We start from the raw sequence: 27,968 nt of genomic DNA on the forward strand, positions 1-27,968 counted from the left end.
GGCAGCGGGGGGCGCTGGCTGCGGCTCCCAGGCAGCGGGGGGCGCTGGCGGCGCTGGCTGCGGCTCCCAGGCAGCGGGGGACGCTGGCTGCGGCTCCCAAGCTGCGGGGGGCGCTGGCTGCGGCTCCCAAGCAGCAGGGGGCGCTGGCTGCGGCTCCCAGGCAGCGGGGAGCGCTAGCTGCGGCTCCCAGGCAGCGGGGAGCGCTAGCTGCGGCTCCCAGGCAGCGGGGGGCGCTGGCTGCGGCTCCCAAGCAGCAGGGGGCGCTGGCTGCGGCTCCCTGGCAGCAGGGGAAGCAGGGCGCCGCGGGGTAGGCCGCGGGGTAGGCCGCGGGGTAGGCCGCGGGGTAGGCCGCGGGGTAGGCCGCGGGGTGGTAGCAGGCTGCGGAGTAGGGAGTGGGGCACGCCGACTGGACAGGGGACCACTCGTACCATCCAACCCGTGGCTGGTAGGAGGCACGGGCTGCTGCTTCCTCCTCTGGCCTCCCCTCCTACGGCCCGTCCTCTCCGTCCTCTGCATCTCCTGTAGGAGCTCCTTGACGACCCCCTCCTCCTGCCGGCTGAGGGGCTTGACACCACCCCACTGGTCCACGCCCCATAGCACCCCCCCAAAAAAGTCTTGGGGCGACCTCCGGGTTTGCGCCACCGGGGGGTCTTCCTCCACTCTCCCATACACCACATCCTCGTCGTCCGGGGAGAGGGAGTCAGCCCCCCAATCGCCTCTCCAGGCATACTCCCCTCTCAACGGGTGTACCGGAGGGGCGTAGCCGGAATAAGCGCAGAGACGCCGAGCTTCCTCCTCCGGCGTCTCTGGCTTCTCCCACAACCACAGGGAGTTGTCCCTGTGGCCATGGCGGGTCTTCCTCGTGCGTCTGCGGTTCCTTTTTTGGTGGTTCATTCTGTCACGGTCGTGGGGTGGAAAGGACAGAGGCGCAGACTGAAGGTCACAAGGGTAATCCATGTTTTATTCAAACAAAAGAAAGAAGGACTCCAACAAAACAAAAAGGCAGCAACCAGTGACGTGGGTATTCCTTACACAGGACAAACAAAACCAAAATGAACCACGCCTTGGGGCCTACAAACTAAACTTAAATAGGGTCCCCAATTGGAGGCAATGACTAACACCTGCCTCCAATTGGGGAAACCAAAAAAAGGAGTAGAGGTGGCTAAAGGCCACCTCCTGTCCTGTCCTGGCTATGCCCCGAGCCCAGCGCAGAGATGGCTAGGGGCACAGCCAGGACGTGACATTAATTCTATATTGTCCTATTTGTTAACTGTTTTACAGCTATGACTTTTCAAAATACAACCCTTTTATCTATGCATATATGTGAGGTCAACAAGGTCCAGATGTAAGCAGAGTATTCAGGTTAACATGATATTGTTCATGGACTGGTCTGTGGTCTGTTAGTTTGCCTTAAGTGGAATCATATGGAGAGCAAGGCTGAAGGATTGAAGAGACTCAGTGAGGTTGAATATAATGCACGGCAATCTCTGGAATGGACCACACTCCAATCACATCCGGCCAGCCGATCTCTTTGTGGACCGGAGTGATTGGAACTTAACGTGATCGGAACTTAACATGATCGGAGCAGTGGTTCTAGAGCCACGCATACTGTCCTACAGCGTCTGCTGTGGTATGACCCCCCCCCCCCCCCCCCCCCCGCCCCCAACACTGATTACGACTGACCTACAACCCTTCGTACTGCTGTCTCCATGGTGACCATAATTCTTTGGACCATGAGAGTTCAGAAAGGGGTCAGCTCAGAAGAGACAAGACCGGATCCTGACATATACTGGCCTGCTTACCCTGCTGTTGCATCACACAAACCGAAATGTGGTGTGTTTCCTGTGTGTTCTTGTGCATGAGTGGCGCTTTGCGTCATGCTGTCAGTGAAGATTTACCAGCGCAGACTATAGTAACATACCATGTGAAACTAGAGGAGGGGAGAAGCTAAGATGGAGCGTACAGGAAGAGGAGAAGACCTAGAGTTAAGGGGGTGTACAGGGGGAGGAGGAGAGAGGAGAAGCTAGAGTAGAGGGGGTGTGCATGGGAGGAGAACAGAGGTGAAGTAAAAGTAGAGGGGGTATACAGGGGGAGGAGAGAGGGGAACCTAAAGTAGAGGGGGTGAACGGGGGAGAAGAGAGAAGCAAGAGTATAGGGGGTGTACTGGGGGAGGAGAAGAGAGGAGAACCTAAAGTAGAGGGGGTGAACGGGGGAGAAGACAGAAGCAAGAGAATAGGGGTGTACTGGGGGAGGAGAAGAGAGGAGAACATCTAGTACATTTCCATTACATGTGAGTAATTTAGCAGATTCCTTTATCCAGAGAGTTGCACCGTCAGTACATTCATCTGAAGACAGCCAGGTGGGACAACTACACAACTCAGTCGGAGTAAAACGTTTTACTCAATCAGGTAGCTCTCAGCAGTCGATGTTAAAGCTGTCTTCTATCCTCTGTCATCATCCAGCACGCAATATAACATCACAATCTGGATCACAATCAAAAGACCTTAACACAGTACAGGGTTTCGGTCTATGCACAAGCTTGGATCTTCTGTTGTTAACAGCCTTTTCTTTGCGTTACCAGTTTTGCTGATATGAATATAGTTTCTTGCCATGCCGATAAAGCTCCTTGAATTGAAAATGTTGAATAAAAACATTTTATTACATTAGAAAACAATTTAAATGAGCAAGACACCAGTTAAACAGTGAAAGAATGCACAGCACATACTGGACACAGTGCCAGAGCAGAGGGGAAACAAATGTCCACAGATGAACCAATGGCCTACTGTCTTAAAAGCAACAGTATAACTACCAGTCCTTCGTTGGCTACTGAGACAGACAGACACAGAGAGACAGACACAGAGAGACAGACAGTGTCTGGATTAAGCTGCAGTATGTTGGGTAAAATACAGCAAACCACCCCATAGTACATGAGGGCTAACGTGGGTTTCAGACTTACATTGGTCCTCTGTTCATCCCTTCGCCTGTTACAGAATTATCAGATCATTCAACTCCCCTCATTCCCCTCCATGTTTCCACAGCAGTCCTGGATTCCGCCCATCCTAGTGGGGTCAGTTGATGACAGGCCACTTACACAACCGCTCCAAGAGCCTGGTGTCTCCAAACCAGTCCAGGCCATGACAGAGAGGGATGTTAAGAGGTCTGTTCAGGTTCTGTTGGCTGGGTTCTTTTGGCTGGGTTCTTTTGGCTGGGTTCTGGGTCACTATGTAATCGCAGAGAATGTCAGGTCTATGAACACCCCTGGCTGCCATCAGTGGATTTATTTCCACACCTTAGTCTGATGACTCACGAGGATCCTACTGCTTCAGTCAGCAGATCCTTCGCAAACAGGTCAATCTGAAAGATCCATCAGGGGATCAAGGTGGTTTGTTTTTCCAGTGTCTGAGTTTGAGTATTATCATAACAATGCCCAGTGGATGTCTATGGAACCCCCCCCACACACACACGCACGCACGCACGCACACACACACACACACACACGCACGCACGCACACACACACACGCACACAGACCTTCTTCATGTGTCCACCAGACTTTAAGGCAGGTCAGGAAATCTGGTCCTGTCCCATACATGGTCCATTTGGCCGTGTGTGTTGTGGGTCATCCAATGCGTGTGTGTCCTGTTCCATGGGCTGTGCGTGTGTGCGCGTGCGCGTGCGCGTGTTGGTGTGTGTGTGTGTGTGTGTGTGTGTGTCACACAGCGCCAAGGCTCTGGAAGCCACAGAACTTCCAGCGTTTCTCCAGCGTGGCTCCAACGCCGCTCAGTTCCTGCCTGAAGACACAGGGCAAACGGCCCATCAGAGACTCCAGCTCCGTCGCCGACACCTGGGCGGGACAGGGACACGGGAGGTCATTTCACATCCACTCATTCCATTGCTTCCCTTCCCCCTATACTCATCATTGTTTCATGAAGTGACCTTGGTGTCCAGTCTTTGTATGTATGACCACAGGTAGTCGATGTTGGCTCCAAACGGATGGACATGGAGGAAGGTAGAGATGATGCCTGCAGAGACGGAGAGATGGAGAGCGAGAAACAGAGGGAGAGGGGAAAGAGGGGTTAGGCAGAGAGACAGATACAGAGAGACAGATACAGAGAGAGACAGGGAGAGAGAGAGAGACAGGGAGAGAGAGAGACAGGGAGGAAAATGAGAAGGGAGAAAACACATTCTGTTGAGCTGCAGCACTCCTGCAGAGCTCCAATCTGCATCTTGACATCGTGCTGTGCAATAAATGCGTCCCGGGCCATCGTAAAAAACGCTGGTCCGAGCAGAAACAGCACTTGTGTTGATTACTTGTGAGAGGTCCTGCAGTGCGTCGAGACTCAGGGGGAGAGAATATACTCTAGTGTGGTCCTCTGGGAGCGCAGGGCCAATATTTATCCCCCTGATTTATATGAGGGAACATTGCCCATTACAGACAGGATTAGGACACAACTCAAATGACAAGCTACTGCAGGATACGGGAAAGGGGGAGGGCGTCTGTCTGGGGAGGGGCACAATCTGAGCATATGTGTGTTTGTGTCTGGATGTGTTGTGTGTGTATACATTCATGCAGACGCGCGCGCGCGCGTGCGTGTGTGCGCGTGTGCGTGCGTGCGCATACACGCGTCCTTGACAGATGCCTGTGTTGGTTATTAAAGGTCCAAGATGTGTGGTGGCTGTGGCATGCTGGGATGCCGGCAGAGTGGCTGGCTGGCAGGGAGATAGAGAGCTCAGCCTCTCCTCTCCTTCATGTTGGCTTTCTGTGGGCAGCGCTAAAAGAGATAAATGTTGTACTCCCTGCTCCTCTATACCTCCGCTCTCCTCTGCTCAGACCTGATTCTGGCTCTGCTTAACACCAAGCAAGCTGCTGTTACGTCCCTACAGCCCCGAAGGGACATTCGCTTTCCAGCTGCAAATCTGCAAATTGGCACAGCGCTACATTGTGCTTGTACCTACAGAATGGTTATCCATACAGTTAACACAAACAAAAGACAAGTAGGATAATATAACCACTGACTGTAGTAAAACAAACGGAATAGTGGCTGCTTTTCTTATGTGATCAAACTACATTTCTGGAAACTGAAAGAGTGGGAGAGAAGGATGGGGGGGGGGGAGAAGGGCAGCAGGGCAGCAGGGCAGATGAGAGAGGGAGAGGAGGAGAGGGGAGAGGGGATAGAGAGCCTCTGGAGAAATAGGCAATTTGTGTTCTACAGTCAGTTTCTTTCTCTCCTCTCTCCTGGAACCAGTTTGTCTTTCAGTTGGTTCTGGCTGATGGCATCCTTGTCTGTCTCTGTGTCTTCAGTGCTTTGCCATAAAGTGGCTGTGTGTGAGCACAACCCCAGCACTGCAGAGATAGTGTGTGTGTGTGTGTGTGTGTGTGTGTGTGCGGGCGTGTGTGCATGTGCCCACGCTCGTTGGGGGATTAGAATATGTGTGCGGCCAGCGCCAGCAAAGTACTGCTCAGAAACCTCCCAGCACCTCTCCCCTGAGCCCCCCAACCATCCAAACCTTCATCCCAGTTCTGCATCCAAGATGATGACAGGCAGCGTAGGCTGTTTCAAAACCGTTTCACCCCATTAACAACTGCCCCCCCCCCAGACAGAGGACATGCAATGTTGAATGCTTTCTACATCAGATGGAAAACACACATGGCACCCTACAGTCTGAACTGGGCCGGGGAAATGGTTCAGCTCGATGAAGGCTGCATATTTGCAGGAATTTCTAGTGATAAAGGACCATTAGCATTTCTATATACTGTATAGTTTTATGTTCACAAGTGGTCTGAGGGTGTTGTTGTTTTTCTTATTTTCAGATATTCTGTATGTAGCTGATGTTACCCAGTAGCAGGGCTTCTCTCTCTGAAGTGACAGGTCCTCTCATGGCTGCTTCACTCCTCCTGTCTCTGCTGTGGTACTGAGAGGTTGTACACCCATTCACTACCTATAGACACATATATATATATAAACACACACACACAGAAACAATGCTGGGTTAGTCCTTATAGACACAAACACAGAGAGACAACACCGTCCTAATGCTTGAACACACACACACACACTGAGACAACTCTGTGTTAGAACTTATAGACACACAGACACACACAGACAATGTTTTCGAAGACACACAAATGCAAAGGGAGTTGCTGCCAGAGTGCTGTACTATAAATAAAGATCATAAGCAGGGATCAGTGTCCCACAGAACGTCGGGAGTTGGGAATATAACTTGTGTGTGTGTGTGCGTGTGTGTGTGTCTGCTTCCAGGGTCCAGTGAGGATTTATTATTATTCATTATTATTACAGGAGAGGAGAGTGGCTGGAGCAACTGATTTCAATCCTCTCCCCAACATTCAACCTCTTCCTGACACTAGGAACAGCAGAAATCCACACACAGTAGGCCCAAACACACTCTAATGAGACGGACCACTTTACTGGTACCACACATCAGAACCGCCCCTAATGCACATCAGCCCCAGCCCCGCCCTTAACACATCATCAGATCTCACACTGGTTGGCTGGGTCAATAAAAGCACTCAAGAAGGCTGCTACAGAGATGTTGAGTGTGTGTGTGTGTGTGCGCATTCACATTTGACTAACAAAAATCCCCACAAGGACAGTAAAAGAAGGAAAATGTGACGCTTTTTCCAGCCCCCACAAGGAAAATTGCTATTTCTGGATGTGGAAAACCTGTAAGTTACAGTTCGGGTTATGGTTTGGTGGTTCAGTTAGGATTACAATTACGAGTTTACAGTAAGGGACAGCAGGGTTCGTGGTTGGTGTCAGGAGCTTCCGGGTCACGGTTAGGTTCAGGGTCAGTGTGTGCAGTATTGTGAGTACTGTGTAGCGGTGGGGGCAGACTGACCTTAGCAGGTGACTCTTTATTGGTCCCTTCCAACACATCCCCATTAATCAGCATCTGAAAAGAGACGGTCAGAGCTCAACCCCACTTGGTAACCCTCAGCAGTTCAGAAAGCATTGTCTTAGTAACAGTACCCAGGTAACTGTAGAGACTGTATGGACAACACTGTCTCTTCCCCGGTGGTTCTCTCTCTCTGTTGGTTCATGTATCTATCCATTTCATCCATCTATCTGCTAGCAGCTCAATACACTCGTTCTCCACAGGGGGGTTGTTCCTATCGATGTTCCCATCACAGCAGTCCAATAGCAGTCATGCAACAGTAACAGTTAGCATAAACACATGGAATCACCAAGGTTTTCATCCATCCACTCAACAGTCGGGACGGTTCTGCTAGAACATGACACTTGTTTAGTGTTTTGTGCAGCACGGGGGTGCAGAGATGGGAGGAGCGATGAGAGGGATGAGAGAGGGCAGGAGAGACGAGAGGGATGGGAGATTAGAGGGATGAGAGGGATGAGAGAGGGCAGGAGAGACGAGAGGGATGGGAGATTAGAGGGATGAGAGGGATGAGAGAGGGCAGGAGAGACGAGAGGGATGGGAGATTAGAGGGATGAGAGGGATGAGAGAGGGCAGGAGAGACGAGAGGGATGAGAGATTAGAGGTATGAGAGGGATGAGAGAGGGCAGGAGAGACGAGAGGGATGAGAGATTAGAGGTATGAGAGGGATGAGAGATGGAAGAAGATGAGGGATGAGTGATGGAAGAAGATGAGAGGGATGAGTGAGTTGGAATGTTGGAATGTTTTCACCTGAAGACTGATGAGTGGTGAGAAGTTGGGGATGCATTGTGTGTGTGTGTGCGTGTGTGTGTGTGTGTGTGTGGGTTGTCTAGGTCATCTACCTTATCTCTCAGGGCCAGGACCTCTCCCTCCAAGTATCTGTGCTGGTCTCTAGCCTGCTCTAGCTCCACCTCCTTACTCCTCAACTGCTCCTGCAGAGTCAACAGTTGCTGGAAGGAAAGAGAACTGTGTTATTTACACAACACAGTTTGGCAGTTAATTATATAAAACAGTGAGAAAGTTAATTTCACAACACAGTCAGACAGTTAATTACACAACACAGTCAGACAGTTAATTACACAACACAGTCAGACAGTAATTTACACAACACAGTCAGACAGTTAATTACACAACACAGTCAGACAGTTAATTTCACAATACAGTCAGACAGTTAATTAAACAACACAGTCAGACAGTTAATTACACAACACAGTCAGACAATTAATTAAACAACACAGTGAGACAGTTAATTACACAACACAGTCAGACAGTTAATTGCTGAACACAGTCAGACAATTAATTAAACAACACAGTCAGACAGTTAATTTCACAATACAGTCAGACAGTTAATTAAACAACACAGTGAGACAGTTAATTTCACAACACAGTCAGACAGTTAATTACACAACAGTCAGACAATTAATTAAACAACACAGTGAGACAGTTAATTACACAACACAGTCAGACAGTTAATTACACAACACAGTCAGACAATTAATTAAACAACACAGTGAGACAGTTAATTTCACAACACAGTCAGACAGTTAATTACACAACACAGTCAGACAGTTAATTGCTGAACACAGCAACATAGTTGGACACAGAGAAAACCAGTGCTTGGAGGAATCCAACAAGCCAGCAGGTGATGAACACAGAGGAGACACACAACAGTTTGAAGGTCAGACAGTCTGGTGTGTTTCCTGTGTTCTGGTGTGTTGGCTCATTCTGAGCAGGTTGTGAAAAGAGGGAATTTAAATCTGGCGGACAGGAAGTCATAATACATTGATGTCGAGCTGCACGATCACTGATGCTCCATTCTGTACCTCCTGTACAGTGGCTGTGACCTTTAATGACCTCCCGTTATTCAAACACAGGTCCAAATTTCTACAACTTGATGGCAGTGTTTACACTCATTTTTATTGGTGTGATATTACTTCCTGTTGTCACAAGCACCATCATATCAGTGTTATCGCAGGTAGAGGATAACAACCGTGTTATCGCAGGTAGATGATATCAAAAGTCTTATCACAGGTAGAGGATAACAACCGTGTTATTGCAGGTAGATGATATCAAAAGTCTTATCACAGGTAGAGGATAACAACCGTGTTATTGCAGGTAGATGATATCAAAAGTCTTATCGCAGGTAGAGGATAACAACCGTGTTATTGCAGGTAGATGATATCAAAAGTCTTATCACAGGTAGAGGATAACAACCGTGTTATTGCAGGTAGATGATATCAAAAGTCTTATCACAGGTAGAGGATAACAACCGTGTTATTGCAGGTAGATGATATCAAAAGTCTTATCACAGGTAGAGGATAACAACCGTGTTATTGCAGGTAGATGATATCAAAAGTCTTATCACAGGTAGAGGATAACAACCGTGTTATTGCAGGTAGATGATATCAAAAGTCTTATCGCAGGTAGAGGATAACAACCGTGTTATCGCAGGTAGAGGATAACAACACTGTTATCGCAGGTTGAGGATAACAACAGTGTTATCGCAGGTAGAGGATAACAACAATGTTTTCGCAGGTAGAGGATAACAACAGTGTTATCACAGGTAGAGGATAATAACAGTGTTATCACAGGTAGAGGATAACAACAGAAATAACACAGGTAGAGGATCTTGATCGTGTTATCGCAGGTCGAGGATAACAACAGTGTTATCACAGGTAGAGGATAACAACAGTGTTATCACAGGTAGAGGATCTTGATCGTGTTATCGCAGGTCGAGGATAACAACAGTGTTATCACAGGTAGAGGATAATAACAGTGTTATCACAGATAGAGGATAACAACAGTGTTATCACAGGTAGAGGATAATAACAGTGTTATCACAGATAGAGGATAACAACAGTGTTATCACAGGTAGAGGATGACAAGTGTTATTGCGGTTAAAGGATTATAACAGTGTTATCACAGGTAGAGGGTAACAACAGTGTCATCACAGGTAGAGGATAACAACAGTGTTATCACAGGTATATGTATAAGTGGTGTAATGTTGTACCTGCTGCATATTGTGCATGCTCTGCTGTAACAGGTGTGTGTGTGTGTCGAGGGAGTTTTCAGGGTCGTCGGGGCGACAGGCCTTGCCCTGCTCCTTCCTCAGCAGCTCCACTTCGTTCCTGTAGGCTTCCAGCTGCCAGCGTAGAGAGTCATTCTCCTCCCTCAGAGAGGCCCCAGACTGGCCACACACACCTGGAAAGGAGGGGAGAGAGGATTAGACACACACACACACACACCAGTGAGTCAACTGTCTACACTCTCTCTCTCTGTAGCTGTGAGCCAGTGGAAGTGGAGGTATCAATTTATGCCTCTCCTCCTGACATGTTCCGTTCTGACGACACATCAAAGGGAGCTGTTCAGAGCAGCTCAGTAAAGCATTGCTGCCTTTTCAACAGGCTCCTTCTGCAGACATTAGACACAGGCTGAGGCTTTGCAGCAGAGCAGTAATAGCTTGTGAAGTGTTCTGAGCAACATGGCACCACCACGGCCCATCCCGCTTGCTCTATTGGATACTGTTCTGCCTTTTGACTGGTCCGGTCCAGGGTTCTGGGCTTGTGTACCTGGTCAGGAGAAATCCCCCATTGCTAGGCAAAAATTGGCCACCAATATATAATCTAGCATTTTGGTGATTTGTGAGCTACAGTGAAATTATATAATGAACATATACAAATGTCTAGTGCCTAGAAGATAGGGTCCAGTGCATGGGGCTTAGTAGATAGGACATAAGAGATAGGGCATAGGAGATAGGACCTAGTGGATAGGGCATAGGAGATTGGGGCCTAGGAGTTAGGGCCTAACAGATAGGGCCTAGTGGATGATGGACAGGGCCAAATGCCTAGCGTATGGGATCTAGGCCCTATAGGATGGGGTCTCAGTCCTAGGTCCTAGAGTATGGGGTCTAGGTCCTAGAGGATGGGTTCTAGGTCGAAGAGGTTTGGGTTCTAAGTCCTAAAGGATGGGTTCTAGGTCCTATAGGATGGGGTTTAGGTCCTAGAGGATGTGTTCTAGGTTCTAGGAGTCGGCATGGCATAGGGTCTGTGTCTGCTGTACCGTTGTCCTCCGTGCGTATCTTCTTACAGGGGCTTTCATCCAGGTCCTCGTCAGACATCTCCATCTCCTCCTCCCGGCGAATTCCCATGATCTCCTCACTGTGAGCATTCCGCAGCTCCTGTCACATGACAATCACACACAGGGCTCCCCTCAGTGACTCACACCACGCAGCCCAGCAGACAAAACAGACGCCTAAAACTGGCTTCAACCAGACCGCTCCTCTAAAAGTGGTGCTGTGGAGTCAGTGGATCCCGTAGCCCCTGGACACTCATCCACCACCTTTTTTTTTTTTGTCTCCTTCCCACAATGGTTCTGCTTAGGATTTACGCAGTACAGCGAACCCATCCTAGATCTGTGCCTATTGGCAGTTCTTAAATGCTTCCCTTTTCTCATGTTATAGACAGCGTGGCATGGAAATCATTTCATAGCAGCGATGCAGTGATAACCAATACCATCTCAGCCATAAAGCTGTGTCTAATACCACCACTGTGAAATCCCTCCTCAGATAAAGCAAATATGCTTAGCAATGACTCAGCTAGGGGAGAGACGGGTGGAGTTACGAGAAGAAAAGAGAGGGAGGAGAGGGTTGCGGGAAGAGCGCTGTTGTTTGACAGGGAGCCTCAGTTGCAGTTCTAACTCCTCCAGAGCCTTCCGCTTAGAACAGCAGGGCATGAAGATGGAGGAGGGATCCAATGGGGTTAAGAGCCTCATCTGATCTCCCGATTTCTGCTGTCTCCATGATTGGCTCACAATCATACTACTGTCGCGGAAGATGTGGATACTGACATCAGCAGTGAATTAATTCACAGCCATTTGTCATTCAGTTAATCTACTACGGTTCAGGCTGTAGAGTGTCCTTACTGAAACACTTACCAAGCACGCCACTGATCCTTAGAGGATTTCACAATGGCGGCATGCTAGCAAGACTCCCTCCATAGACATGTGCTGTTTCTGTGTCTCTTCTCCCAATACCTTACCTCTGGTTGATCTGAGAGTGACTGGCATGACTCCTTTCTCACTGACTCAAGCACACGCATGGCCCAGGGAGGGCTTACAGTGTGAACGGCTGTTCTGGGTTAACATCTGTCCTGGTAATCCAGACCATGTCTCACGCCTGTTCATGACTCACTATTCACCTTCAATAAGTCATCGTGTCTTCAAATGGCCAAGTCAAGACTGGCTTTGCCGCTAGATCCCAAATGATTCCACCCATGACACTTTGCTGCTACATCCCAAATAATCCCACATTCATGACACGTTTTTTTTTCTCTGTTGGGCATATTCATACACACACCGGCTCGTTATGCTCGTTATTCACCACTGATCTGTTTTAAATCGGAAAGCCCCTGTTGCCATGGCACCAGCTAACACTTTCTATGAAGTATCAGATTTGATGTTACATCGGATCACAGAGTACCAGTCAAAAGTTTAGGTACACTTACCTGTTTATAACTTGAATGGGTAAATGTGCCCAAACTTTTGACTGGTACTGGATGTTTGATTTAGTGGTTTAGTGGTGTTTGTTTTATTAATGTGAGGGAAAAAATATATAGTACTATAAGAATGGAACCTATAGCATAAGGAAATCAAATCAACACGTCTGACTGTATCTGCCTCTCTGTATGTCTGTCTGTCTGTGTATCTGTCTGTGTGTCTGTCTGTGTGTCTCTTCTGTTTCTGCAGGGGCACAGAAGTCTGCATCAACGACAACATGAAACCAACTAGAGTGTCTCTGTGTCTTTAAATATATTAAACTAACTTGATTTTCTCTGTGTCTTTAAATATATGAAACCAACTAGTGTCTCTGTGTCTTTAAATTTATGAAACCAACTAGAGTGTTTCTGTGTCTTTAAATTAATGAAACCAACTAGAGTGTCTCTGTGTCTTTAAATATATGAAACCAACAAGAGTGTCTCTGTGTCTTTAAATATATGAAACCAACTAGAGTGTCTCTGTGTCTTTAAATATATGAAACCAACTAGAGTGTCTCTGTGTCTTTAAATATATGAAACCAACTGTGTCTTTCAACCTGTTCTGGCCTGAGGAGTCCCAACATGACAAGGAAAGAGAGAGTACCAACCTCACACTGCTTTCTCCAAATGTCTATGTTCTTGCGCTGCGCTTTAGAGAAATGGTCCCATGCCTTCTGCCTGCAGGCAGCGGTGAACACAGCGGTGATCTGCTCGACTTGGGGTGAACAGGGGAGTCAAGACAAGACAGGGCTTTATGTAGCGCTTAGATTCTACTGGACCACCCAGACACAACACCAGACAGAGGAGACACTGGGGACCTGAGATCAGCCTGGACCACACTGCCTGTCCCTGGACCGCACTGCCTGTCCCTGGACCGCACTGCTTTCCTCAGACCTGTTATCTTATGTACAGAAACATTTTGGCAAACTGAAACGTATCAAAGCGCCAGTCAGGAAATGGTCAGAGCGCATTAAGGGAACATTCGAAATGAAAATGGTATAAAAAAATTGTTGCATACAAAGTTTTCCTCCTGACAGGGGCAGTATTGAGAATAACTCAATCTGTGTTAAACTAACACAGTTTTTGTTGTTTTTGTAGGTAATCTGAGTAGCAGTCTCTTTAGCTATTTTGTTAATGTTCCAGTCCTTGCCACTCCTCAAAGGCCAGGCTCTATGCCACATTCGATGTATTATAGGGTGTTGAAGGGAAGAGAGCGGTGCTCAAAGCAGTTTGCAGGGCCTCAGGTTAAATGTTTGTCATTGTATTACCTAGTGTCTCCTCCATGGTGTTGTATAGTACTTACATCTCATACCGGCTGATTCATTTCCTTTAGGACTGGTAAAGACAACATTCAACAATGGGTGGCTATGTGTCTACATGGACCTTATATACTCAGTAGGTTTGGACAATGAAGATTGAAGATAGTAAATTAGTATTTGTCATCACAAATAGCCATCTATTGTAAGGTTCCATTTACTGGAGTCATCCATATTCTACTCCATGATTCTCTCCACCTGTAGAGGAATGTTGCCTTAAAAGGTTTGATCTGTTCTGACTGCTTGAAGTCAGAGCTGCTCACATTCAACATGTTTCAAAGGTGTCATTAATACAGGGCAAAGGTACTGTGACCCAGTTTGCATTAAAAAGAAATTTCCTCATTTGAAACAATGTCTCTAATGATTCTCACCATTATCACTGGACTTTCAAAGATTTTCATATCAAAGTAACTCCAGAGAAATCTGTGTCTCAGTTTAATCACATCTAAGAAGTCCATAACAAACACTCCAAAAAACATTACTAAAAGTGTAACTGACAGTTAGTCCTTCCTAAAAGTCTATGGGGTTTCAGTAAAAACTCAGCCAGAGGCTGACAGAGGGACATGGTGCTGTAATGTCATCCTACCTGTGAGTTAGGTGGATCACCTGTTCCTCTCCTGCAGAACGCTCCTGACACCCAGACAGACAGACGGCTCCCCAGGACAGTGGACTCTACTCACCCTGCCGGAGACCGTTCTGTCTGGCCTCTGACTGCTGTCACTCTCCCTTACACACAACATGTAGAGAGACAGAGAGCGTGTATGCGTGCGTGTACCGTCGTTGGATGCTTACACTGATTCAGAATGGCTAGCAGAGCGTTTTTAAACTTCTCCTTCGCCAGCTCCATCTCCTCCTCGTGCTGTGCCTTCTCACTCATCAGCCTCCGGACGTGGCTATTGGCCGACTGGATCATAGAATAGAAGTGATTGGCCGACCGCCGGTTGACCTCACCACGATCAATCCACGTGAACAGGACTGCAGTCGCCTCGCTAAATTGATGGTCATCTGGACAGCGAGAAAAGGGAGATGAAAGGAGGTTTGTCATCCGTGAAGCTTGAAAGACCACCAAGATACACCTGGGGAATCTTGGAACAAGAATATTTCTATGTACTATGAAGATATTCTATGTCTATCTTTCCACCATGCATCAGTTCACGGGAACAAAACAGCATGGGGAACGATCAGACGGTTTCATACTATTCTGACTGACTGGATACTGACACACAGCCTGTTGTAAACACAAACTGCATTTCTGGGTTTGAATCAGCAGAAACTGGTTACTTGGTTGTTATAAGCAACTGAATTGTTACCTCTTTAACTCGCTGTCTCGGTGTGCTTTTTTCAAGTGCATTCTTCAAATTTGAATAATAATTGAAAAGTGGCACAGAGCAGCGTCCGATCGCACAGTGCATAGAGAATTAGAAATGGTTTAATGAGTTCAATACCAGCTTCAGCATGACCTGAGAGCACATTCACTTGGCTGAAAACACTTTTCAATGTGCAGCTATCGCCCTATTCAGCCAAGGCAGCAGCGAACGCTCATACATCTTATTACAGAACAGTCACATGAAGGTATTTTTGTCCAGCACAGCAAATGGAATAATGGATTTCCCCAGCCTTTTCAATGTACTATCAAACCCAAAGATCTCTTGGCGTGTCGTTATTTGTAACATTAATGAACAACTAAGACCTTAAAACATCTCTAGACAGAGAGGCCTTTTCCAAGTGTGCAAATTTGACTGGGTATCGCGTCACGCATGTGACACACGAACACACACACACACAAACACTTTTGCTTGCTCTCTCAACACTCCACTCCTCCCTCTCCTTCATCTGCTGTGACCACCGGTGTGTGTGTGTGTGTGTGTGTGTGCGCGCTGCAGCGTGCAGTCTGCAGTGTAAAGGGTACAACCGTCCCGTTGGAGCAACAGCTGCCGTGTTTGAGTTGAGAACAGTAAGAAGAGTAAGAGTAATTCTCTGTAATGTGGTAATGAACATGATTAAGGTATTTACCCGGCTGAAAATGGAGAAGCATTAACCAGAGGCTGTTTGAATGAATATGATTATGGAGAAACCGAACCCATTCATACACGGCACTTAAAAGAAAGCAGAGGTAACTGAACAACTAGGATCACGGGGGGTGGTGGTGGTGGTGGGGGGGGGACCGACGGAGGGAGATGGGGGGAGAGAAAGTGAAAGTAAAAGAGAGACAGGGAATATACCAAGGAAGCACAGAATGGAAGAGGATTTGAAGCACCAGTGAACGGGAGTGACGAGGACACGTGATGTCACATTCCCCACCAGCAGAAGATGAGGAAATCCAGGAAGTCTGAGCTCCAGGGATGGTGGTTACACTGACAACACAGTATGACATCCCCAGCTGTGACCCATCACATTATCATACGCTTCATTTAGGGACCATAGAGGAAAACACTCTGCCTCATATCTATTTCATACATGTGCCTCCTCCAATAGTTCAAGTCTGAATGTTGCCTTTTACTGGGACGCGTAGGGAGGGAAGCAGGAGTGAATGGGGGTGGGGGTTTGGTGGGGCGTTGTGGAGCTGTGGGGTCTCTCTAGGGAGGGCTGTACGGACAGGTTGACTGACAGGAGAAAGAAAACTCCAAGGGAGGGGAGGGATGAGAGGAGGTTTTGGAGAGGTTGACCCGTGGCCTCCGCAAACATCTGCAACAGTTCATCCCTTTTCTCACCATGCTCCTTTCTCATCTCCACACACCATCCCTCTCTCGCCCCCTCTCGCTCTTCCAAGCTCTACCACCCCCCCCCTTCCATTTGCCTCGAGGTATTTCTGTCTGTCAGTTCAGCAGAGAACAAACGACAACACGGCAGAATGTCACATGACTAGTTGTCTGTCAAGGAATGTTTTTTCCGATCCACACAATTAACTCATGCAGCTGGGCAGGCTTTAAAAGAGAGTGAGGCGTAGAGGATGCATACTTTGACTGTTTATTAATTAATTGCTCATTTAGATGAGGTGAGAAGTGATCACATGGAAAAAAAAATTTTTTGGCAACAACCATTTTCCTACCTAATCATGTCTGAGACCTCTTAATAGAAATGTATCAAATACAGCGGACACGCAAACGTCACCACGGAATATGTTTGATGCTCTCACACATGGAGGAGGACCGCGGTCAGAGACACAGCTTCTTATTGTGACAGAGGGTTTGGGGAGGGGACCACGCTCAAACAGACAGGTGCACAGACACACGCGCGCCATCCTCATTGGTCCACTCACCTTTCAGCTTCTCAGCCAGTTGCCCCGCCTCGTGTTCTGAGAAGTGCATGACGGGAGGCGGCGAGGGCGGCCGCAGGAAGTCTTCGTGGATCTTTCGCCTGTGTCGTTCTTCCCTGGCCAGCAGCCTCTGTTTGCATTCCCACTCGTACAGGTCGTCCCTGGCCTGGGCGAAGTCCACGTGAATCCTGCCAGAGTCCTTCTTATCGGTACTGGAGCCGATACGCATCCGGTAGCCTGGGGGGGGGGCAGGTCAGTCAGAGGTCAGTTCCGCGTCACAGGTACACACACACACACACATACCCAGACAACCCAATACATGCATAGACACACATTACACACGGACACATGGATACACAAGCGCCTACCACCTACACTCCTCGTGCCACCACATACACCAACAATCCAACAGAACAAAGTACATCTTCAAGTGTTCATAATGCTGAAATATTCATGTATTCACCTCATCCATATTCATCGATCCAGCCGACTTGGTTAGTCTATTTTGGCACTTGTCTCCGCGTAACAGCTCAAAGGGTCGAGCTTCAGGACAAAAGGTCCTTGGTTCCGCTCATCTACGGTGTTCAGAACTTCAATACGCATTCTACTAAAACGGAATACCTTAAAACTGATGTAAAGACGTGCTCCCGCTGAGTGCCGACCAGAGAGGCAGAGGTCCATGTTTTAATGTGTGTATAAGATAGTATTGTACAGCATATTGTGGTATTGTACAGCATGGTGTGTTGGGGTTGTGTTTCTGCTGTCCTAATTACCCTGGTAAGTTTGTAATTGCAATATGGCACCTCAGGGGTTTGTGACACGTGACCAATATACCACAGTCTTGGTCATGTTATGTTGGCCATATACCCTCAAACAGTGTTGCCAAACTGAACCCACATGACAGTACAGTCAGCACTGACCAGATAGGTACAGGGCCTTGTCCACCATGAACTCCTCGCTGAAGCGGATATGACAGAAGTTCTTCTTGCTTTTCCTGATGGCGATGACCTCGCCGCACTGATCGAATAGCTCCCTGATGATCTCCTCGCTGGCGTTCTCCGGCAGACCCCCCACAAACACCGTCTTACACCCCGGGGGGCGCTCCCGTGTTGAAGGAGGGGGCAGGTCTGGAACAACGCAGAATGTGTGTTCAAGTCAGTGACCCACGCCTACAGTCGTCATGTACATAGATTCATACTGATTCAGGTTGAATGGGTAGAATAGCATGCAGGTGTGTGTGTGTGTCTCACTGGGGTTCTGGGGGAACAAGGTACAGCTCTTGCAGTGGATGATCTCCTTGATGACAGGCAGGTCAGGCGGGCCAGGAGGAGGAGGAGGGACCAAGCTGATACCAGGCATCATGGGGTTGATGGGAGCGAGGAGACCGAGGCCTGGGTCAAAGCCTTGGATACAAATAGAGTCTGGGAGACAGTGAGAGAGAGAGAGATGCATCAATTAAAGGACTTAATTTATTCAACTTCAAGTTAGACGGTTCCTCAACGTGAAATTAGAGGAGCTGTAATAAATTATTTCGGTTCTCTTTAAGCAGACATTGAGGCAGTCAGAAAGATCCCGGTGAAGTCCCTCTGCTACAGTATTTGCTGTTCTAAAGAGCCTGCAGAGCAAAGAATCATAACTGCCTCCACTGACTGTCTGGCGAAGCCTCGAAGGGAATCTAGACCTACGAAAGAAGCCAAGTGTTTTTTATTACAAAGAGGAAGTTTAAGAGAAGCTGCAAGTCCTTAGGCTGGAGAGAAAAAAGAGGGAACAGTTAAATGAAGATGAATTCTGTTAGATTCTGTCCAAGTTTGATCCATGAACAAAATAAATGCAACCGGAAGTCAGGGGAGAGCCATCTTTATTCAGCATGAGTCTATGATGTTGACCTTCCATTTTTCTCTCATTTTCTCTCTGTCCAATAATTACAAAGTTAAAATAGTCCTTTATATACATAGGAGGTGGCCCCTTGTCATAACCAGCCATTACACATTCCAATACCCTCCAATAAGAAAGGTTTATCCTACAACAGACCCTTGTATGGTATGTTCCAACCTATGGTCAATGGACCTATCCATATAGCCTATGTCAGTCACATGGGCAACTCCTAGCAGGAGGAATGGACAGAATGTATGGGGCCCTTCAGTAACAGGCATCATTCCCTATCTAGCCTAGTCAGCACATGTGTGTTGTGTTAGGTTTCTCATACCCATTTCCTATCAATTCCCATAAATCCCAATCATGTGTGATCTGAGATTGGGTGGATCTTTGGAAAACTTGGTTTGGCTGTGATAATGGTATAAGGTAAATTCCATGTCTTCTCATGCCACATTCATCCTCTACTAAAGCCATTTTCCTTTTCCACATTTATTCTGCACTCTAGTTCGCTCCTGGTGAGAAATCAGTCAAGGCAGCCATATGGAAGAGTTCACACTTTTTCATACATTTATTTCTTTTCCTCCCCGCCTGCCTTCATCTGTTCCCTCCCCTCAGCAGGTTTGTGGGGTTTGTTTGGCTCTGGATCTTCCATCAGGAAACAGCTGCTCCTAATTACCGCAAAGGTAAGATGCCATCCATCAAAACACTCTGCAACGCCCATCATCTTTCTCCTCTTCTCTCTCACTCTGTTTTCTTTGTCTTCACCCTGTCCCGTGTTTCCTTTCCCTCACTCATTCCAGATCTCTCCGTTTCTCTCACTCATTCCAGATCTCTCCGTTTCTCTCGTTCTTGGACCTGAGCAGACATAATCTGTCTTTTGCTTGACTAAAAAGGGGAGACACAGCGAAGCTGTCCAGCAGTCCCTGCTCTCTCCCAGATCATCAGGACGTGAAAGGCTATACAGAACTGATCCAATAGAACCTTCATTTTTCCATTCCTCTCCTGGAGTAATCCCATATCTAGGGTAGGAAATAACAGGGTTGGAAAGATAAAAATCTATCAAATCGACCAATAAAATCTGACTTGGCTTTATAGCGACACACAGATCCTTGTACAATATGGTGTAATTATTGTCCTGTATACACAAAGCTTTATATTACTATATTTTTTCCATACAACTCTCAGCTTCTCTGAGTTAAATCCATGTATTCAGTAATTCAGGGCTTACTCAAACTCAGCCTCCAAATCTCTCTGTGTGCTCATTTAATGAACTTCACAATACAGCTCTAACAATGAAAATACAGAGCACAGGGAAATAGCTAGCTATTTATAGGGTCTAATCACTGCCAAGCTATCCTAATCCTTTGAAAATAAATGCCATGAAACAAGTTGAAATTAAGTCCAACTAAAAGGCTACAGTACCTGTACGTTTGGAACAGCTTGGCACGTTATTATCCATTTATCCAGAACAGAAAATATTATACTAATAGTGAGATGAGGGGCTCCATTTCAACCTCAGGCCAGTCAATACTGTACGTCACACTTTTATAGTAACTCAAACATTTCCATATACTGTAATTGCCCATAGAGTGGTTCATTTGTTAAATACAGGAATAACATAAGAGAGGACTGAGGACAAAACGTTAATAGCTATTAAAACCAGATGTTGGTGATATTTTTAAAGCAGAGTTTTTCCAGGCACAGTTATAATGGTCTTATTGGTCTGAGGAACTGGAAGTTCTCACTGTGAGTGTGTTTTTCTGTGTTTTTCCAGTCATTGCCACACCATACATAATACTGTTATTGATCTGGAATGTTAGTGATCTGTTAGTTCTCAGAGGTCTTTCCTCCTGATGTAAACCCGACTGGGTGTGCATTTGTGCTGGTACACATGTAAGTGGCAATTTGGCTTGGTGTGTGTGCGTGTGTCTGCATGGGTGCGTGCTGGTCGAAATTTCATCCAGGGAAGAGAATGCCATTTCTCCCAAGTGAATATCTATTGAGCAAAGTCTCCTGATTTAGAAGCTTAGCTAATCATCCTGAAACTCAGTCCTGACTGATTTCTCATACTGCTCAAAATTCAAAATTCAGGATCTACAATTCAAATGACAGACTCCCATCCTTACTTCTAACAACTCCATAAATATGCATGCTCTAAAATCTGCTCATGAATTTTAATCATCTGGATCTCTATCTATCCTCATTGGCAACCCAGTCATAATGGTAATTAAAATAACATTACACACGCACAAACACACACATACCAATATCATTAGCAGAGAGAGTAGAGGATTCTGGGTAATCTTCCTGCCATCCTATTAACATGTTGGTTCTTTAGCTGACAACAGGTAGAACAGTTCCATCGGTTTATTGGCTTAAAAGGAATTGTCCACTGACCTGAGAAAATGTTGGGATTATTAATTCTGATTGTCATAAAAACTATGGAATTGTAATGTAAAAACATTTGGACAATGTTATGCAGATAATGACTTGCAACCTAAACTGTCATGGTTTCCTCTTAACAAAGACAACGAGAGCCTTGAACCATATGTTTGTGTGGAACTAACAAAATTAAAATGTCATCTTGTGAACGACTGAGATCAGCACCCTGCCGCAAATACTACAGACGAGTAGGTAAATACTGCAGACGGGTTGGTAATTACTACAGCCAGGTTGGTAAATACTACAGACGAGTAGGTAAATACTGTAGACGGGTTGGTAATTACTACAGCCAGGTTGGTAAATACTACAGACGAGTAGGTAAATACTGCAGCCAGGTTGGTAAATACTACAGACGAGTAGGTAAATACTGCAGCCAGGTTGGTAAATACTACAGACCGGTAGGTAAATACTGCAGACGGGTTTGTAAATACTGCAGATGTGTTGGAAAATACTACAGACGGGTTGGTTAATACTACAGACGGGTTGGTTAATACTACAGACGGGTAGGTAAATACTACAGACGGGTAGGTAAAAAGAGAACCCCTTAGGAGGGAAGATACTGAGTATTGTGTATTTTTAGCAAATAGAAACTGAAGTCTATTTTGTGGTTTCCAGGCTTCTGTATGATGATTTAAAATGTTGTGTTTGGTAAAATGCTCTTCTGGATGAGCAGAAACTAGAGATCTTTTTTCAAAAACAGAGCTTCTGACATGGCACCGTTTATTTTGTTAGCCTGGGGGAGAAGTAGAAGTGTTTCATTTACACAGACTCCAAGGTCCTACCTCCAGATTTCCCTGTATGAAAGGTGAATGTTGTATTATAGGTAAACAAAGGGAACTGAATGACCCTGGACTCAGCACACCAACCTCAAACTATCCCCCAGTGGCTCCTGGGGAACCCAGTGGACTAGATCACAGTTTAATAAAAACAGTGATGGCCTTAGAAGAGTTGGTTTGACAGAGCATGGCTGCAGCCTGGTTCCCCACCGCTGGGACAGAAATGTGGGTATCTAATCTAGTTCCACATTACCATTGACCTGCGAAACTGTAGGATAGATTTCCTTATCTCAATGAGTCTTTCCTGTCTAAATAAAGGTTAAATAAAAATAGAAGCGCTCAGTGTCCGCTAATTACAATCTCCTCAAACGTTTCCAAACACAGTCCATGGGGGTTAGTTTATTTCTTCTGAACTCAACAACATTGTTGACCTGCAAAAAGCCACAACATACAAAACCAATACAGATATCACACCCGGGCCCAACACCAGGTGACCACTTCGGCAGCAGGCTCTGTGTGGGAACACCAGAGAGGGAGGGTGAGGAGGTCTGCCAAGGCCTCACCTGAGACCAGCTGCTGCCCACTGAGGCCCATGGGTACGATGCCCAGGTTGTTCATGGCGGTGGCCCAAGCTCCGTGGTCATTCACCACGTGGTCATGGACAGCGAGGTGCTGCTCGGCGCCCAGACTCCCCATGCTCCCGACACCGTCTGCTGCTGCGGGACAAACGGGAGGTTAGGAGCAGGAGGGACTCACAGGACAGTGACTTATGGTGACCAGTGTAAGAGTCACTGTTACAGGACGTACTGCTGGTCATAGCAGGTCCTGTGTGCTCCCCTCTCTGCCTCTACCTCCTCTCATCAGAACCACAGCTCCCCGAGGCTGAACACTAGACCACGCCAGGACTGGTCACAATGGGGGGGGATCCCAGGTACAAGACAGTATCCCTTCTCTCTGCTGGTCAACCCTGAGGAAAGAAAATGAAGCAGTTCAGAAAAGCAGCTTGAACCGGTGTTTTTCGATCCAATAGTTCCCGCTATGTTTAGAACAGTGCAATCAGACAGACACTATTCAGGTTTTGTTGCTTCTAATTGCCCTCATCCACCCAGACAGAACTGCCATGTACAGACACAGCAGCGTGTGGAAGTACCCAAGAGATCCCCACCTCTCTCTGTCTCTGGCCCTCCGCCTCTCTGTCTCTATCACACAATTCCAGTCAGGACCAGGCTGACCAGCATCTCAGTTGCCGTGACAACACCCGTCGTCCTGCTTTGTGTCAAACGTCTTGGGTGCAAGTGGTCTGATATTTAACTCCTTATCCTCCCAGCTACTGAAATCGTCCACGGACCCCTTAGCGGTCCCATCTGGCCCAGCCTAAAGCACAGTGTAATGCAGAAAATCAATGGTTCTCTGTGAAATGTGTCAGATTTCTGACTGGGATTTTATCCCTGATTAATAAATTGAAGGGCACATGAGAATGTGACTTTCTGTATTTCAGTGAGCACATACCTATACAGGATGCTTTTCAAGTCAGTTATTTAATGAATGCTGACTACCACGCTGTTCATAGTGTGAGAAAGTTACACGTATTCCATATTCTCTATTACAAGTGTGATTTCTCTGTACAATTTCCTGAGGGTCTGTGGTTAACTGCAGTGTGATCAGTATTCCTGTCACGCCTACTCCGTCTCAGACCGCCCCGCAGTAATCATCATTATTCAGCGCTGACACCAGGAAATCAACTCAGCGACGCTACACCATCCAGCTGTAATTAAGACACAATCATATCAATACTTTTTCATTAACAGCAGTTCCCTTATCCTTTCCAATCGTACTGAATTTGTTCAGTTATGGGAGTTTTCCGGATGTTTCCTCCATGCTAGGCTGACAGTTATTAAATTTTTTTTAAGTAAGCTGTAGTGTGCCAAAACTTTACTTAGGCTGAAAGGGACTGACACCTTTCTCTTCCCAATCATAACACAACAAATATTAAGCTGCACTAGGACTCGTAATAGCATACAGACACACACACATTACCATCAGGCCTGTAAGGGACCTGGATATTAATGAAACCCATCTGTCTCCTGATACATTATGTTCTAACAGCAGTTCAAGTCAGCAGCTCAACTGATTTTCTGTCCATAGAAAATCATGTTTCCAATGAGCCAAAGCAGACTTCAACTCTTCTGCCACACAGGGGTAAACCTCCACAGCCTGTTTCTCGGCTCTTCCTCTCTCTTATTCTCTCTCTTTCTCCCTCCCCAGGTGGTACCCAGTGTGGGGGTGAGGTAATGTAGCACCACAACATGAAGACGTACGCCCTCCCTTCTCCACTCCCTCCCACTGCCTCCTGTTCTCTCTCCTCTCTGTCTTCGCTGCAGTCTGATTGAACAGCTTACCCACAAGACAAGTGACAAGGCTGCTTCTCCTCACCCCTCTCCATCACTCTCCCTTCGATCTGTCAAACATCCTCTCTTCTCCCACCACTGCCCCCCCCACCCAAGTGTCACACCTCGTTCTCCATCAATCCCTCGCTCCTCTCTCTGCCAGACCTCTCCTGTCCCTTCATCCCTTTGCCCTTTATCCACCCCCCCCCCCACTTGACCTCTCTCCTTCACATTTCCACCAGGGGCTGACATAAAAGGGGGAGAAAGCTCCAGTTTCCATGGTGTCCTCTCTTTACCAATAAACTAACATGGTCCACACATCCCCCAGTCTGCGGTGAAGAGAGACCGTCAGGCTGAAACGGTGAAGCTTGGGCCCCTCCGGTCCTCTGAAAGTTATATGGCGGCACCGTAAACAGCAAACCTTATTATAGAAAAGACCCAATAACCGGCATTTGTCTCACATTTGTCCCACTACTCTTTTAGTATTTGCTATATGCATATTCATAGACTCTACCTCTCCTGGTAAAAGATGCGCTGCTGATCCAAAATCACGCATGTCATGTGTCCTATGTCATGTGTCCTTTGTCATGTGTCCTATGTCATGTGTCCTATGTCATGTGTCCTATGACATCACAACCCCTTACTTTCAAACTTAGAATTTCATGTTTAACTGAGTTATAATAGTGATTCAACTTATACGCTATGCACATATAAACAACATATTACACAACATTATAGCTTTAAAAGATATTTCCCTATCTGCAAAAATGTCTCAGACTGCATCTTTAAGTAAGAATTTATTTTATCTGATCCATATTCTCTCCTACTGACTTCTACAACTTTCCTCAGTACAACCTCTCACTTCCTCTCTTCCTTATATCAGAACTCTGTCTCTCCCTCCAATCCCAACTCTTCTTCCTCTTCTTCTACTCCCTCCTGCCTTTCCTAATCTCTCATGATCATCCATGCCCAACCCCACTGAGTATTTCTGCTCACTTTCACACAGCATTAAATATTCACAGCAGAATGTGTTTCCTGTTCATTATTCAGGAGCTTACTTGACATCTCTGAATCTTTCACACATAGACTCAACATCACTCAGAGCTGGAACTGCTAGGCATACACACATATCCTTACATCTACACACACACATACATATACACACGTTACTATCCTTGTCGAGACCAGAAATCCAGCAATCTATGTTAACAATCCCTAAACCCTAACATAACCCTAACGTAAATAACCTAGCCCTAACTCGAACCATAAACCATAACCTAACCATGATTTCATTAACCTAGTCCTGATGCCTAGCCCTAAACCGTATCATAACCTTAACGTAAATAACCTAGCCCTAACTCGAACCCTAAACCATAACCTAACCATGATTTCAATAACCTAGCCCTGATGCCTAGCCCTAAACCCTATCATAACCTTAACGTAAATAACCTAGCCCTAATGCCTAACCCTAAACCCAAACCTAACTTTGATGTCAATACCCTATACCCCAATTTTATTTTACATTAAACCTAACTGCTAAGCCAAAAAAATCCTTATAGAGACTGGCTAAAATATTTTCATTTTTAACATTAACAGTAACTTCAAAACCAATCACCAAAACTGCACACACCCATTGTCTCTATGGAAACTAGCATTGCGTCCAGTTGAACAAATCAGATTTGGTTCCTTGACTTACTGTTCAGAAAGTCAGTATTGGGTAATTCCATAGAAATTTAAACCTAGAATAAAATGCAATCATTTTTAAATGGGAAAAAAATACAAACCCAACTGAAGGGCTTGGAATTTTTAAGGTTTTCTATCACATTGTAAAATAGGCAACTAGGAAAAGCAATTCAACTTTCAAAATATTTTTTGAAAGGTTTGGGTACAACATACATTGTCATTGCAATATACGGTAGGTACCATCAGTAGTGGATAATGTATCATATGTTTACAGAGTTGCATATCCATAACCTTTCATGTGCTTGTTCTAGAATGTATTCTTCAGACTTTTACAGAAACAATTGTAAGCATTTCGTAAACTAGGTATTCCAATTAAAACTCTATTGAACAATATATGCTAAAATATATTTTGAATACGTGGCTGTTCATTTTGTTTATTACTCATCTGAGAATACTTCAAGTAAATATGTTGTCTATATTTGCATATTGTATTACATTATTGAAGAAAGAAACAAATGCCAAATGTTTTCATTTTGTGTTTACATTCCTTGTTTCTTAATCTAATACTTACAAATTCACAGAGTTTTGCTAATATGTTCAATCTCCGACAAGCATCCAAAGGGGTACGATAAATTAATACAGACAATAAAAGTTTAATTTATATTTTGTTTGTGATTCTGTGAGACATTTGTGCTTTGCATGCAAATTACATTTTTGTAATACTGAACACTTTCCCAAAGCTACTTTCAAACTGTTTTTTAGAGCCCGATGGTATGTAGTGTGAACAAAGCTTCAATGTGCTCCATGTGTCCAGTGCTTATCAATACCAAATGTTACGCAGGATGTGCTAAGACTAATATAATACTCGTAAATAATCATCACAGTAAGAAGCTTCTCACTTGTTTCAACCAATCTGATCCCACAGATGTGAGGGTCCCATCATGTCCTGCTGGATTGTCCATAGACTCCATATGTCAGGAGAAATACAAACTTTGTTATCATGTCAGAAAAAAATAAAATAAAAATGGTCATATGTCAGGAAAAATACCCAAACCTTTTGTCTATGTCAGTTTGGCAAAAATACAGAGGGAAGGACATGGCCCTCCCTCACCTCATCTGTACCATCACTTTTAAGGTCAGTTTCACCATTGACTTCAACCAACTTCAACCAACTAACTCATTCCAATCTTTTCCATTGACACATTTCTTGGAGAAGATATGGAAAAAAGCCCCCGCCAATGAGTGGCACACTCCTTCTCAAACCCAACTGCAAAGCATCACAAACCATGTGCTCGTATTCATAAGCTCATCTGCTATGTCACACCAATTTTAGCAGTTAAATTTTTTATTGACCCCAGTGCATATCAAGCTATAAACTTCAACATTGTCTATGAGGAGTTCAAAAGGCCTCATAAATATATTCATAAGATATCATATCAAGCTCAGGATTCACTGGAAGTGTCAGGAAACAATCCTGTGCTAACACACACACACATAACACTCCTGTTAGATCCCTCTGTACACACACTGTACACTATATTAACGGCCATGAACTCTCATAGGAGTCTACATAACACACAGTGCACAGTGAGTTGCAGTACACGAGCTGCAGTGAGTCACTACTCACTGCAGCTCGTGTACAACGCACCGCTAGGAGGGCCAGGGTTTTATATGAAGTTATTTTCGAGATAATAAAATAAACTGTTTCTAAAGAAGTCCTACCAAAAGTCCCATTCTCTTCTGTGTCCTCTGTAGAAGACTGCCTGCGTTAGCCTGACAGTCCTGTTCTAG

General features: G+C 45.9%; 1 protein-coding gene across 9 annotated transcripts in view; it reads right to left on the minus strand.

Annotated features, from left to right (window-relative positions):
- Nucleotides 1-1,692: 1,692 nt before the first annotated feature.
- Nucleotides 1,693-27,968, minus strand: part of enox1 (ecto-NOX disulfide-thiol exchanger 1) — a 59,693-nt gene continuing 33,417 nt past the window's right edge. For 2 of the 9 annotated variants that reach the window (XM_010880171.5, XM_029113476.2), the window contains 14 exons: nt 22,915-23,074; nt 22,671-22,823; nt 18,265-18,435; nt 17,935-18,141; nt 17,018-17,251; nt 14,551-14,763; nt 13,051-13,157; nt 10,971-11,088; nt 9,922-10,112; nt 7,754-7,861; nt 6,858-6,911; nt 5,837-5,939; nt 3,936-4,021; nt 1,693-3,843 (listed from right to left, as the gene is read on the minus strand). In XM_010880171.5, coding sequence (XP_010878473.2) covers nt 3,712-3,843; nt 3,936-4,021; nt 5,837-5,939; nt 6,858-6,911; nt 7,754-7,861; nt 9,922-10,112; nt 10,971-11,088; nt 13,051-13,157; nt 14,551-14,763; nt 17,018-17,251; nt 17,935-18,141; nt 18,265-18,435; nt 22,671-22,823; nt 22,915-22,924 — 1,887 coding nt within the window. In that variant the 5' untranslated portion in view covers nt 22,925-23,074 and the 3' untranslated portion in view covers nt 1,693-3,711. Of the gene's footprint in view, nt 4,022-5,836; nt 5,940-6,857; nt 6,912-7,753; nt 7,862-9,921; nt 10,113-10,970; nt 11,089-13,050; nt 13,158-14,550; nt 14,764-17,017; nt 17,252-17,934; nt 18,142-18,264; nt 18,436-22,670; nt 22,824-22,914; nt 23,075-27,899; nt 27,968 lie in introns of those variants that run through there. The other 7 variants (XM_020054926.2, XM_029113479.2, XM_029113477.2 and 4 more) reach the window with 7 other exon arrangements.

This window comes from Esox lucius, chromosome 16, assembly GCF_011004845.1.
Source record: "Esox lucius isolate fEsoLuc1 chromosome 16, fEsoLuc1.pri, whole genome shotgun sequence".
Classification (NCBI taxonomy): domain Eukaryota; kingdom Metazoa; phylum Chordata; class Actinopteri; order Esociformes; family Esocidae; genus Esox; species Esox lucius.